This window comes from Phyllopteryx taeniolatus, chromosome 8, assembly GCF_024500385.1.
Source record: "Phyllopteryx taeniolatus isolate TA_2022b chromosome 8, UOR_Ptae_1.2, whole genome shotgun sequence".
In the NCBI taxonomy this organism is placed as follows: domain Eukaryota; kingdom Metazoa; phylum Chordata; class Actinopteri; order Syngnathiformes; family Syngnathidae; genus Phyllopteryx; species Phyllopteryx taeniolatus.
In genome coordinates, this window is record NC_084509.1 from 11,656,797 (window position 1) to 11,669,981 (window position 13,185).

A 13,185-nucleotide genomic window follows, 5' to 3' on the forward strand; every position below is an offset into this window, starting at 1 on the left:
AAAATAGGGAGACATGCTGGGTTGCTTTGACAATAGCACTTGGGCCTGTTATATCTTTTTCCTGTCCATAAGCGTTTCAATACGGATTACAGCTGCTTTGAAGATGCCCGCCGAGTGTGTTATTGTGTGTCGTCTCTCTTGTTTGGCATCCTCTTGCCCTCCCACATACTGAATGCATGAGTTAGGAAATAGCAAATTGGCATTAAGCGCTTCCACGGGCGGGCAGATTGCTTGCCTTGTTGTCCGTTCGTACGCGCACATGCTGTGTTTTGAGTAACACGCCGCAATGAAACATGTTTGTATGTCTGCCTCGCACACCACCGACATCAAAAATATGTTTGGTACAAGCAGAAGATTTCCTTAGTTTACATGGGGCGGGGCGGCACGGTGGGCGACTGGTTAGAGCGTCTGCCTCACAGTTCTGAGGACCGGGGTTCAATCCCCGGCCCCGCCTGTGTGGAGTTTGCATGTTCTCCCCGTGCCTGCGTGGGTTTTCTCCGGGCTCTCCGGTTTCCTCCCACATCCCAAAAACATGCATTGATTGGAGACTCTAAATTGCCCGTAGGCGTGACTGTGAGTGCGAATGGTTGTTTGTTTGTATGTGCCCTGAGATTGGCTGGCAACCAGTTCAGGGTGTACCCCGCCTTCTGCCCGATGACAGCTGGGATAGGCTCCGGCACGCCCGCGACCCTAGTGAGGAGAAGCGGCTCAGAAAATGGATGGATGGATGGATGGATGGATACATGGGGCGGACTAAATATTAGAAACGACTCAGTATGATGCAAACCACAACCACAACAATACACATTTTTAAACTGAAACCTCCGAGATATAGTGTCAACACAGAATTTTATATTTTGTAACAGATTGTGAAGGTGTACCTAATGACAAGTCCAGTGAGTGAAGGTGTGCCCGCATGTTAGCAGTTTAAGCACAAAAGTCAGACAATGCCTCTGGTGATTTTGTTCAAATGACACACACACAAACAGCAGATTGTCTCACACATTCAGTTTGCCTGAACTGATACACACAAGAACAATCTCAAAGCCAAGTATGTTTAAAGACCTATTAAATTCAGTGCATGTTTTTTGGGGTTTGTTTTGATGGGGGCACCTGCAGATGATGGCGTAGCTTTGTCTCGTGCTCTTTCATGCTTCTCCCTTGTAACGGCCATTGCAATGGCGATTCAAAGTTAAATTCAAAGTTAAAATTCAAAGTTCATCTTGTTTACAGACACAGTGGCCTTAAAGGACACATCTAATGCATTGTTTACCACCCAATTAAAAAAAACAGTGACAAGGTGTTTTAATCCTTTACGCCTTTGTCAAAATATACCAAAGATAGCTACATGGATTCACACATCGTATTTTCTTGTCTTGCTGAAATTAGCCAGTTTTAAGGGTTAAGGCCTGTCTCATGCAAATGAGCGAATGTATGCTTGGGCAATGAGTTTAATTCATTCCATGACCACGCTGGTAACTCAAAGTCTCAAATCGACTTTCTACATTGAAATGAATGTAAATGACATTAATCTGTTCCAGCCTCCCCCCCCCCCCCCCAAAAAAAAAACAAACAAAAACATTGTCATGTGTTTTTAAGAAGGAAAATATTTCACTATTTGGACACACGATTTTTAGCCTCGACGCCATTTTGACCTACTGTGCATAGATTTCTGTGCGTGTGCACATTTGGCCTCGGTGTCAATGGGGAAAGTGATGAAGTCTATAGCCCTCCACCAAGATGACAATCTCCGTGGAATAGACATCCGACAGCCGAGCCAGAGGAGCTGCACGGGTATTCATGTCAGCGCCAACCGAAGCCGGAAAGGAGCCATATTTAAGGAAGGCGACTGGGAAAACGTTGATCCAACACAGCGTGATAGATGACGAGAGCTAGCCAGCTAGCAGGGCAGCAACCTAGAAAGGAGGCAGCTGTTCCGGCCAGCGAGCATTTACGGCACCGACGGGTGCGAAACCAACCTGAGTTCTACCTTTCACTATGGTAAAGCACGGGATCCTCGTTAAAGTAAGCCATTTTAAACTAAAAAGAAAAACTTTTCTGGAGGGAGAAGCGGCATACTCTTTCTGGTTCAATAGATAGTTTTCAAATAATCAAACTGGATTTTTCATTTGTTGGACTAGAACGTCTTAATTTCGGAATAGTACAAGGGGTAACGATTCAATTCTGATTCAGAAGTCATTTGTGACTGTCAACACAAATAACAAATCATGTTTAGTTTGACAGTAAACTTCAACTGGGAGTAGCGATAAATTCTCATTTTTGAAGAATTCTTGATTATCTGCCAAACTATTGCTTTCTGTGAAGTGAATTGAAGGGGTGGCACCTACAACTCAATACAGCAGAAACGGGGCATTGAAAACAATGACATGCGTCATACACCCGTCAGTGGGGGGGAGGGCAGCGTTGGGCTGGGGAGGACAGTCGGCACAGTTCCCGCACGGCGGGCCGCTCTCTGGCCCGCCGTGCCTTTCCCCCGATATTTTTAATGCATCACATACATTCACAAATCAGTTGAAGAGCTGGTTGGTGACGGTTGCGGGTCATCATTGCTCCGTGACCGTCTTGTCTCACAGTGGGAATCGCATGCAGCAAGCCATTAAAAAGAGCTTACAGGGAGGTGCGCCATTTTTCTCCTAATGAAATCATCAGCTAACACTGGAATGAGCCCCCTGCAAACCCCCAACCCCTGTTCCTGAGAGCCACTACAACGTTCAGTTCATGTTCATGACATTTGTGCACCGTACAAGAAAAAACACTCCCAGATGCATACATACGTAACATGCACTCATCTGTCAGGTGGAAACAGAGAGAAAGCGCTGAAGTCGTCGATGTGGGACAAGAAGAGCATTGTTGCTGTCGTGCAGTCAATAATCATTTGGAAATCAAATCAGAACCAGCAACACGGCCAGTAACAATAAATCATACCACATGTCGCCATGAAAAGAAAAAGGCAAGCAAAACGCTACAGCGTAACCCCCAAGTCCTATGCTCCAAAAGTGGTACAATTTCAGTTCGCTGGAAAAAGATTCGTCAAAGCACGGAAGGATCCCAAGTGTCTCGTTAATTAGCACAGTATATACAGTATATATATATATATATATATATATATATATATATATATATATGAATGTGCATGACAATAGCAAGAGCCAGACGCTCTTGCCAGTAGTGGCACTCCAGTCAGTGTAATCGAGGAGGATGCAGTAGAGATAAAGTGGAGCGTGCCACTGTTGACACTTTTCATCAAGATGTGAGTGTTAAAGTGGTCGAAATGGCAAACTATATTAAATGTTGATTCATGTTCTTATCAAGTACAGTAAAATCATCAAGATTTTACTTCACTTCTTAGATAATAATCCTCAAGTAATATTTTGCCACAAGAAATAGGAGAATTTTCTCAAAATCCCTCCTTTTAGTTGAAGATAAACATTAATATCCAAAATCTTTGATGCTAGATATTAAGGGGAACAAATGAAAATGGTTATGTAACTGGTAAGTTAAACTGTCATATAATAGTAATCGATTTCAAAAGCAGGAAAAAGTGGCCTAAAATAAATACTCATCTTCTATTAAAATTTAACAAAAATACAGTACATGGGGAAACATATTTAGTTATACGTGAATGTGGAGGCCCCCCGTGACTGGGTTTGCCTTGACCCCCGCCCCCACACAAAAAAAAATATCTAGCTACGCCCTTGCAGATACTACAAACACCTTCCTGTTTTCTCTCTGTTACACAACTATCAGCTATCTACAATAGGCAAGTAGTTTTATTTTATTTGACATTTAATTAATAGCGATAACTTCTCTTTGTACTTGTATGGCAGTTAAGAAAGATAAAATGTTACTTAAAGCATTGCCTACACAGTTCATAAAGGTTTTGCGATGGTGACAGTTTTGCGCTGGGAATGAATGAATTCACTTATGTCACTGTGACACATCCCAGTTGATAATTTCCTAAAGTGAACATTGTTCTGAAACTTGCAATTCAACCGGCATCACTGTCGAATAACGAAGTGAAAAAGACAAAAAAATGTACCTGCTCAAAGAATTCATCCATGAATCCTTTGTCCATCCCCACGGCCACTTCATCCTCTTCCCCTGTCGTCTCCTTGTCCTGAAAACAACGCAAACATTCAAATTAAAATTCCATTCACTTGAATTAAGGCGCAACGCACTGAAGCCGACACTCAAAAGAAGAAACATTGACATGCATCCCACATCCCCGCCAGTCAAGTGATTGGAAACGAGAAACATCAACTAAAGTCAAGTGAGGAACAAATGAATACATTTTCAAGGGATAATTCATGTGATGATTTCTTGTTAAGGGAAATTAACAATTCATCCATTGATTTTTCTAGTCAATGTTTAGTCAACATTTTTTTGGAATGAGGGAGGAAGTCGCAATATACGCAGAAAATCCATGCAAGCACGGGGAGAACATGGAACCTCCAAACAGGAAGCCCAGAACTTAGATTCGAACCCTGAACATCAGAACTGTGAGACAGACGTTCTGACCACGAGGTCATCGTGCTGCCCACCATAAACATAATCAATACAAAACCTTTGTAAGTACTCACGTATGGAGTATATTATTTCATCCCAACATTAGCAAGTACAAAATTTCAAATTAACATTTTTTACAAAAAAATATAACGTGGGGAAAAATCATTTTAAGATGCCACATCAGTTGGAAAAAGCCCATACCATTGAAAGTACCCAGTGAGCGGCCCATACATTAAAAAGGAAAGCCTTTGTATTGCCTTAGCCCCAATACATATTTAAGAACCACCTATGCCATTTGCGAGTCTTTTTAATTTAATGGCAAGCATGAATGGGACTAAATGAGCCATCCTCTTTACCGCTCTTTAAGTGTTTAATATGTTCATAAAGCGCCGTTTACACAATGTTTCCGGGCGGCCACAGCACCCCCATTCCGAGCCACTGTGAATTTGACCGTATGGTGGAGAGAAAACACTGCAGGGGCAAACGTGAAAGGCTGTGATTGCGGTGTATGCCCAGCGAGATTTTTAAAGTGTCAAAACGTTTGCCAAAGCAATCACGGTGCTAATGAGAAACCAAGTGTGCTGTAATAAAATGGGGTAAACATAACTAAACCTGAGAGTACGTATCAAAATATGGCGGCGTTCTAAAGTGGGACGGGAAGCATCCAGTGTGTAGTCTCTGGCATCCTACAGTCGTTCCCTACAACTCTTCTAAAGCTATAGTATGTGTTTAATTTATCACAATGCCTGCTGTGGCATACCAGTTTTGACAGTGAGAGAGTGAGTGAGTGAGTGAGAGAGAGAGAGAGAGAGAGAGGGAGAGAGAGAGAGAGAGAGAGAGAGAGAGAGAGAGAGTGCTTTTGCACATTTTAGTACAACAAATGGATTAGGGAATTAGTAGTTGACAGAAAACTAATATTAGCAAACATTTGTTGAGCGTGCATGTACATGTGCCCCCCTTGCTGACGCCGACTCTGAAACCGGGCCCAGCAGGAGTGCTTGAATTGACATGCTCCAAAGCTGCCCGGCATCTACAGTTCATCTGTACAAAGCCTTGACGTGAAAAAAAAGCGAGGGACCATGAGAACTTGACAGGCTGGGAGGGAACGTACCGGCATCCGTCGTAAACCGCGGGCCGGAACATTGCTTACCTTTGAGCCTCCGGGACTCAGCCCGTCACTGATACCATGATACTAAACTTAGCAAGAAGAAGAAAAAAATGGACAAAATGTCACAGCGCTACATTTCGGGCAAATGGGGCTGTCATGGCCACTGGGAACATAATGTAAATGTAGCCTCAGAAAGCTGGTTTGTTACCAAAAATCTGATTCATGCAGCATGTACTGTGTTGAATCTAATCATACTACCATCAAGCAGGTCTTTTTTATATTAGCTTTTAGCAAAAACTGGGTACGTATTCCAATGCATTTAAGTTATGCGTGGGTCAACGTTTATTTGTTTTGTTTTTTAATCAGCTCTGTTAAAAAGGTGAAAATAATTAATATGCATTCATGGCATTTGGCAGCTGCAGCCGTTCGACAGAAAGTCATCCGTGACCTTCTGCTCTGATCCCCCCCGCCCGCCTTCTTAACTCAAACATTGATTTTGGAGGTCTGTTTGTACTGATGTGAGAAATTCCAAAAACTGTGACTTGCGAGGGAGCTAAGGTGATGTGACAAATCAATTGAGAGGAATGTTGAGCCACTGCGATGGCGCTAATATTATCGGAACCCACTCAAACTCCTGTTAAATCCAACAAGGCCTCACTCATAAAGGGATTTATTGCTTAGATAAGCAGACGGACAGTATTTGAGTGACACATCAAGGATCAAGTCTCTATGTGCAAGTCATACTTAAGTTTCAAGTCTTAACCTTCAAGTTTCAAGCAAGTACCAAGTTACAGTGGCAAAACCCAAGCAAGTCAAGTCGAGTCCCCAGTACATTTTTAAGCAAGTCGATTCAAGTCACGAGTCAAGTCGTACAATCTTGCTTAGTCACAGAATGCATTGGTGCCTTGAGCTACCAGTTGAAGTCATTCCGTGACCACGCCCCTAATTTATATTCAACATCGTGCTGCTCTTCCTGGTGTGTGAGCATTGACGGCCTGAGGGTAATAAAATAAAAAGTAAAACAAATTGCTTACTATCTTGATAATGCAGCTTTACAAATGTAAAGAGGCAAGACGTCAAGTTATGTAGTTCATCTACAGTAAGTCGAGTCTTTCATAAGTTTTAGTCAAGGAAGTCCCAAGCCCAAGAATTGGTTAATTCTGACTAGAATCCCATCATATGACTCAATTCCCCTCTCTGCCATACCACTGCCACAACCTTTTTTGTTGCGATGCTGCTGCGAGAGAAACTGCTTTAGAAGCAGAAGCATCAGGAAGAAGAGGAGTAGGAGCTCCCACGAGGAAGCAGTTAAGTGTTCTGCGTCCACACAGAGACAGAAGCCAGCTTTGGTCTGCCTCTGCTTTGAGTGGGGAGGAGGAGTGCCGAGAGAGCAGGGTGGAGTGCCGAGAGAGCAGGGTGCCCCCCGAAAAGCCCTAAGCCCATCAGATCCTGCTGAGACACAAAGAGGCTGGAGGAGGACATCAGTGCTGCACTCTTGACTCTGCCTCGGGTATTTGGGTTTTACTGGCCACACGCTCAGAACATGCTCGAAGCTAAACATTCACAAGGGGACTGGCACATACTAGGAGTACATGTCCATAGACACCTATGAGGTCTGGATCTCAGGAACTTTTTTCCTTGTCTGACAGATGTGTGTGGGTGTGTGTGTGCGTGCGTGCAGCAGTGTGTGACAGTGTTTCAGTTGCGAATCCATCCATTTTCTGAGCCGCTTCTCCTCACTCGGGTCGCGGGGGCGTGCTGGAGCCTATCCCAGCTGTCATCGGGCAGGAGGCGGGGTACACCCTGAACTGGTTGCCAGCCAATCGCAGTCAGTTGCGAATGTGAGTGAAAAAAAAATAAATCACTGTGTTTTAGTAGTGTGTGAGAGCAATGCACTGTTTCTGTACTGCATGTGAGTGGGGGGGAATCAGTGGCGCGTGTGTGACAGCGTTTCAGTCGTTGTGTGAGATGTAATCAGGAATTATATCCCTGGCAGCCCCTCATAGCAGCATAATTTTTCCACCCACTCCCATCCATGGTTTTCTTGCGAGAAGCATCCCATGTCAATCGGACGTCGTCATCATCCTTTTTGTTTTTCCATATTAAAGCTTCCTGCGTCTTTGTGTATAAGCCAAACCAAGACGCCGCCTCCTGCATTAGACATGACTCAAATCTGTGTCGGCTGCACTGAGAGCGCAAGCAGATTTATTATCATAACACAGCAAAAGCAACATTCATAATGTATGCTTGCTCACTCATATGCAGACACACATTGAGCTTGTGACAATGAATAGTTTTCTGCAGAAGGCACAATATATATATATACAGTAAAAGAAATACATTATTGGTATGGCAGTGTGGTGACGTGCTCATAAAACATAATCATCATCGGCAATGCACGTACTCACACACGTGTAATTGTGCATGTGGTCCTTCTACCTTCTGGAGGTGTCAGGTTATTTACGCATTGCGATCACACAACCTTCTTTGCAGTCACCAACCAGTCTGGCCCTGGCACTGTCAGAGAGGTACAGTATTGAATAAACAATACGTTGATCGTTGTGGTTTCGAGTCCTGTAGAACTGCAATGCATCATAATGGCGTGGTTAAAACTACCACTGCGAACTGGGTTAAATACAAGACAGGAAAGGCCTACTAGAACATCTCAAATTGACTTAGAGTTAATCAGGGGCACCCTAAATAGTGGCAGGCGTATACTGACTCCCATAGAGCGTGAGTAGAAATGTGATTGGATAATTCTGAACACAGCCACATCCCCAGTTTGTAACTAAATAAGTAACCAAATAACTAAGTACCTAAGTAACTAATGTAAAGTATGGGGGGAAAAATGTCTGGAAAAGCCAATCAGAACATCTGAACTTTATTGGGGTTAATCAGAGGCATTTTAAATGGTGACTGGTGTGTGCAGATTCCCATTTAAAATGAGTTTGAATGTGATTGGTTAATTGTGAACACAGGCAGATCCCGCAGTTATAAGAGCACTTGCACAACCACATTATTTCAGTTTATTTTTACTTACCCTCTCAAAAAGATTTGTTTTTCAATTATGTTGTACATTAATGGGAGGCGGGGGGGGGGGGGTTTTGAAATGATATATCTAGGTATTGTTTTTTATATCACAAAAACCTGGCATTTGAACAGGGGTGTGTAGCCTGTATGGAATACATTTTTCCAATTTTAATTCAGTTCTTCTCCTGGATGCCATTGGCTTGAATAGACTATTGGGTAGATTAGCATAATTCAGGGCAAAGTGCACACATGTACTGCATGAAATAAGACTTGACTCGCTCAAGCCCTCAGGACATGGGGCGCCTCCACACCGAGAGGTCTCGAGACCATAATCCTGCCGGCTCAACTCGCCACGACATCACAGAAGGCATACATTCTAACACGCACTCTGGCCTCAGTTTGTTTTCCAGGGACAAAGCCGTCGTATCACGACTTCAAAAGAGACTCGCAAGGATCAAGAAGTATACCACACTACGAACCCTAGTTCTTGTCTTGCAGAAATTAGCCCACAGGGGTCGCATCTGTCACATGCAAGGAAACGACTATATACACCCGACTCCTATATACTGCTGAGCCAATGGCGAGTCCGGCTTTCGTTACCACGACAACCGGGAGCAGAGCCCTAATTACAGTAGCTTCTACTTACGATAGTGTGGAAGGGAAAAACAATGAGCGCCCATAAAGACAATAAAAGCTTTTTCACTTGTGGAGGCAGCACTTTATTCACTCCACTGTGTGTATGTGGCGCAACCCCACTGCCACTGCGTGACAACTTCGCCGTATGATCAACACGATTAGATAATGCTCATCTGTCCAGCAAACAAAACCAACTGCAGCTCTGCTCATCAGATTTTAGCAGGGATGTCCGTGATCGACAAGTATACAACGCGATATAGCGGGGGAACACTGTAGTCTGGTGGCCATTGTTTGAAAGTGGCTCTGGATCTTCACCCAGCCTAGCTGGTAATGTCATGAGGGGAAGAGTATTGTTGCCACTTTTCAGGAAACCAAAGAAACGGCATGTTTTTTGATGCTCTAACATTGCATCATCGAGAGCAGGACATTTTCAGCACTTTTGAGTGGTCAATTATTTGAAAAAGTAACTGACTAAAAATATGAAATAGACCAAATTTGGACATGGGAGGTTTCAGCTAGACGCCAGCGGTACGTATGTAGAATCATTTGATATTTTCAGCCCAGTGATTTCCAACCTTTATGGAGCCAAGGAACATATTTTACAATTGAAAAATCTCATGGCACACCAACAAACAAAAATGTCACAAAAAGTGGACACACTAATTACTGTATATACTTCCTGCCATCTAATAGAAGACCATTCATTTGTTCTGTCTGTCACTATGCCTCACTGGCATAAATAGATGAACAAAGATACATTATTTCTTGTAAATAAATATTTTTTTGAACAATTACGTAACATTTTATAATTTCCCACGGCACACCTGAAGAGCGCTCACGGCACACTAATGTGCCCCGGCACACTGGTTGAGAATCACTACTTTAGCCTTTTGTACGGACTATTCTAGTACAACGGTGCCTTGACTTACAAGTTTAATTTGTTCTGTGCCGACACATGTGAGTCAAAACACTCATATATCAAATAATCTTTCCAAACTGAAATATATGGAAATGCCATGAATCCGTTCCAGCCCTTGTGCTCCTTCTGGTGAACGCGGCAGTAGAACGCAGCCAAAGAGACACGAAGAAGAGTTTCACAACTGACTCAGTAAGTTGCAATAATAGTCATTTTAGTCGTTTTTCGCAGACGTGTGCTTGTGATTTTTACAATTTCATAATGTCCTTCTCCTCACACCATTATAGTCTGCTTTTCAAGGAATCACATAGAGCAAATCTGACTCAAGTCGAATAAGATGCGAGACAAGGCCTGCCGGTAGGGTGGAGGCTTCGGCAGCCACACGCAAGATGAGGAAGGAATCGTGGGTGGCAGAAGAAATGAAGCACGGCAGCACGAAGTCAATGTGTGTGTGTGTGTGTGTTTATGTCATCTCCCTGACAATCCCCCTCAATGTCCTCCTGTCTTAATCGTCTTTTCCCTCGCCATCCTCCAGATTTGATCTTCTCTGGAGAAGCATTAGAGCAGCAGGCCCACACAGCGTGGACACGCTCGCCTCCTCCTTCGCTGTCTTACTTTCTCTCCTTGCCGACTCCTCAGCACCATCTAAACAAACCCCCACTCCATATAAATCAATGAATCTGATCCAACACAAGATCCCCATCCATCCATTTTCTGTAACGTTAGTCCTCATCAGTGTGGTGAGCTGGAGCCTATCCCAACTGATTTTGGGGGGCAAAAAAACCCTAAACCTAAGTTAGGGGTTTGGCGTATAAGCTTAGGGGTTAAGGGTTCAGGTTATGGGGTTAGCGGTTTAGCGGTCTCATACTGAAGCATTACAGAACAGTGACCGACCCTGACACCAAAAAGTTCAACTACTGCCAATTACTCCATCTGCAACTTTATCCAGATCTGGACCCCAAAAAAACTATAATGCGCTGATTTTTTGGCCACATACATCACGCTTCTTACAAAGTTTAATAAAACTCAGTTACTCACTTAAAGACCCTATAAAATGAATCCAGAGTTCTGTTTTTAAATACAATATACAATGGACCCCTGCATACTTATTGTTTTTCTTTTTTTGGGGGGGGGAACCCATCCTGAAAACACTTAGTGGCAGCTTATCCCAGAATTTGAGGGGTTTAAAATATGTTTTTTTTCCTAATAGAATTATAATGAGCATGAATTACCCACAAATATTTGCTATTTGCAGTCCAGCCTGGTCCCTATCCCCTGCGAGTAGTGGGGGTCCACTCTACTGTACATGTTTGAAGATAATTGCTGAAAACGTGCAAAGACAGATAACTATGTAGTAGTCATTTGTGGAGCTATAGCATTTAACTGTTTTTCATCATTTTAGTTAACCTGATTTTTTTTTTTGCGTGGCTTAAACATTGATGCACTGGCATGAGTCGTCTCTACCCCACTATATGGTGTAAGAGCGTGAGTGACTTCGTTCGCATCAGCGGTTATTCAGCGCAATTGCGAAGTGCAGTTAACTAGCTACCTACAGTATGCCTATACCCCGAAAATACATCTTCTCTTTGGTTAGTCCAGTAGCGCAGGCGCTTCAGACTGCCTTGTCGGCCGTGAGTGCGCGCACGTTGCACAGAGAAATTATCATTAAATAAAACCTAACCATAAAGAAATTAATGATGGTTGTTGCTCAGTCATCAGTCGTATTTAAAAAACAAAAACAAAAAAACAATAGTGTTTTGCGGCTTCAGTGCTTCGCGGGTTTTTCCAAAATATTTGTTAAAAAAATTCATCAAAAAATAAAAATGAAAAAAATACAGCCATATCAGCAGTCATATTGTGGAAAGACTTGTTTCATGTTGATGCACGAGAGCGAAGGTTGCATGCCAAACAAAGAGATAAATTGACTCAGAGGCTTTGTACATGCCTGTACTGTACTGTACATGCCAGGGAAACTCATACAAGGCGTGTGATTGGTTCCCGGCGCGACATCGACCAATGAGAGCACGAGTGGATTTATCCCGTGAGCTGATTGGCTGCGCATCATCGCAGCCTCACCCAGCATCTTCCCATGTTGTGTCTCGCCAGTCTCGTCCACGCTGTTGACTGTCTCGCATACTGTATCTTAGTGTTGTGTTCGTGATAATTTTTTTGTTTAAGCGATAACTTTTTTTGATTAGTTAAGCCCTTACAATGCCGCCTAAGCGCTGTGCCCCTGCGAAAGCGAGTCAAGTGAGAGCCTCTCCTCTGCCACCAACGCAAGCCTCTTCACCTCTCGCACAAGGCAATGTTGATGAATGTTAATTACTGTATAAGGTTTTATAATTAAAGATTTACTGTACTGATGTACTGTTGTAATCTTTGTGTTGTAATCTTTGTCTCAAATATGTAAAGTATAAATACCGTTTACATATTTTAAACATTCTGGTACCCACATACATGAAAATACCTAGGGGTGGGGGGCAAATCCTACTTTGCGGTTTTTCACCTTTCGCGGAGGGTTCTGGTCCCCATTAACAGCGAAAAACGAGGGATCACTGTATTACACAAATTCTGCCAGGGTATGTAAACTTATGGGTACAACTGTACATGTATGCAGTCATATGTACCTCTGTCATAATGGAATGAAAGTGTAGGCCACACCTTTTTCATAACCTGTAGGTGGCGCTGGCATATTGGAATGAAAGTGTACATCTTTTTCTATAATCTCTAGATAGCAGCATATATTTATAAAATGTTCATTTTCCCCTATACCTATCTATAATGCGCACTTTGACTTTTGGCAATTTTTGGGGGCAGGGGGAAATGTGCATTATACACAAGAAATTACGGTAATGCTCAATTTCGACTGTCATTGCCAGAGAGATATGTATCAAACAATATAGGCATAACAATATAGTTGTGAAGGTGGTTGTATTTTGAGTGGCGTACAACTAACTGTACTGGGTCA

The 13,185-nt window shown here is 43.0% G+C and overlaps 1 protein-coding gene across 7 annotated transcripts in view; it reads right to left on the reverse strand.

Annotated features, from left to right (window-relative positions):
• The window catches only part of stx1a (syntaxin 1A (brain)), an 80,426-nt gene that overhangs the window by 49,778 nt on the left and 17,463 nt on the right, over nucleotides 1–13,185 (reverse strand). For 6 of the 7 annotated variants that reach the window (XR_009789782.1, XR_009789779.1, XR_009789781.1 and 3 more), the window contains exon 2: nucleotides 4,061–4,138. Coding sequence is in view for 3 of the 7 variants with exons in the window: in XM_061782520.1 (XP_061638504.1) it covers nucleotides 4,061–4,138 (78 nt within the window). In the remaining 4 variants the exon portion in view is untranslated. Of the gene's footprint in view, nucleotides 1–4,060; nucleotides 4,139–13,185 lie in introns of those variants that run through there. The other variant, XR_009789780.1, reaches the window with a different exon arrangement.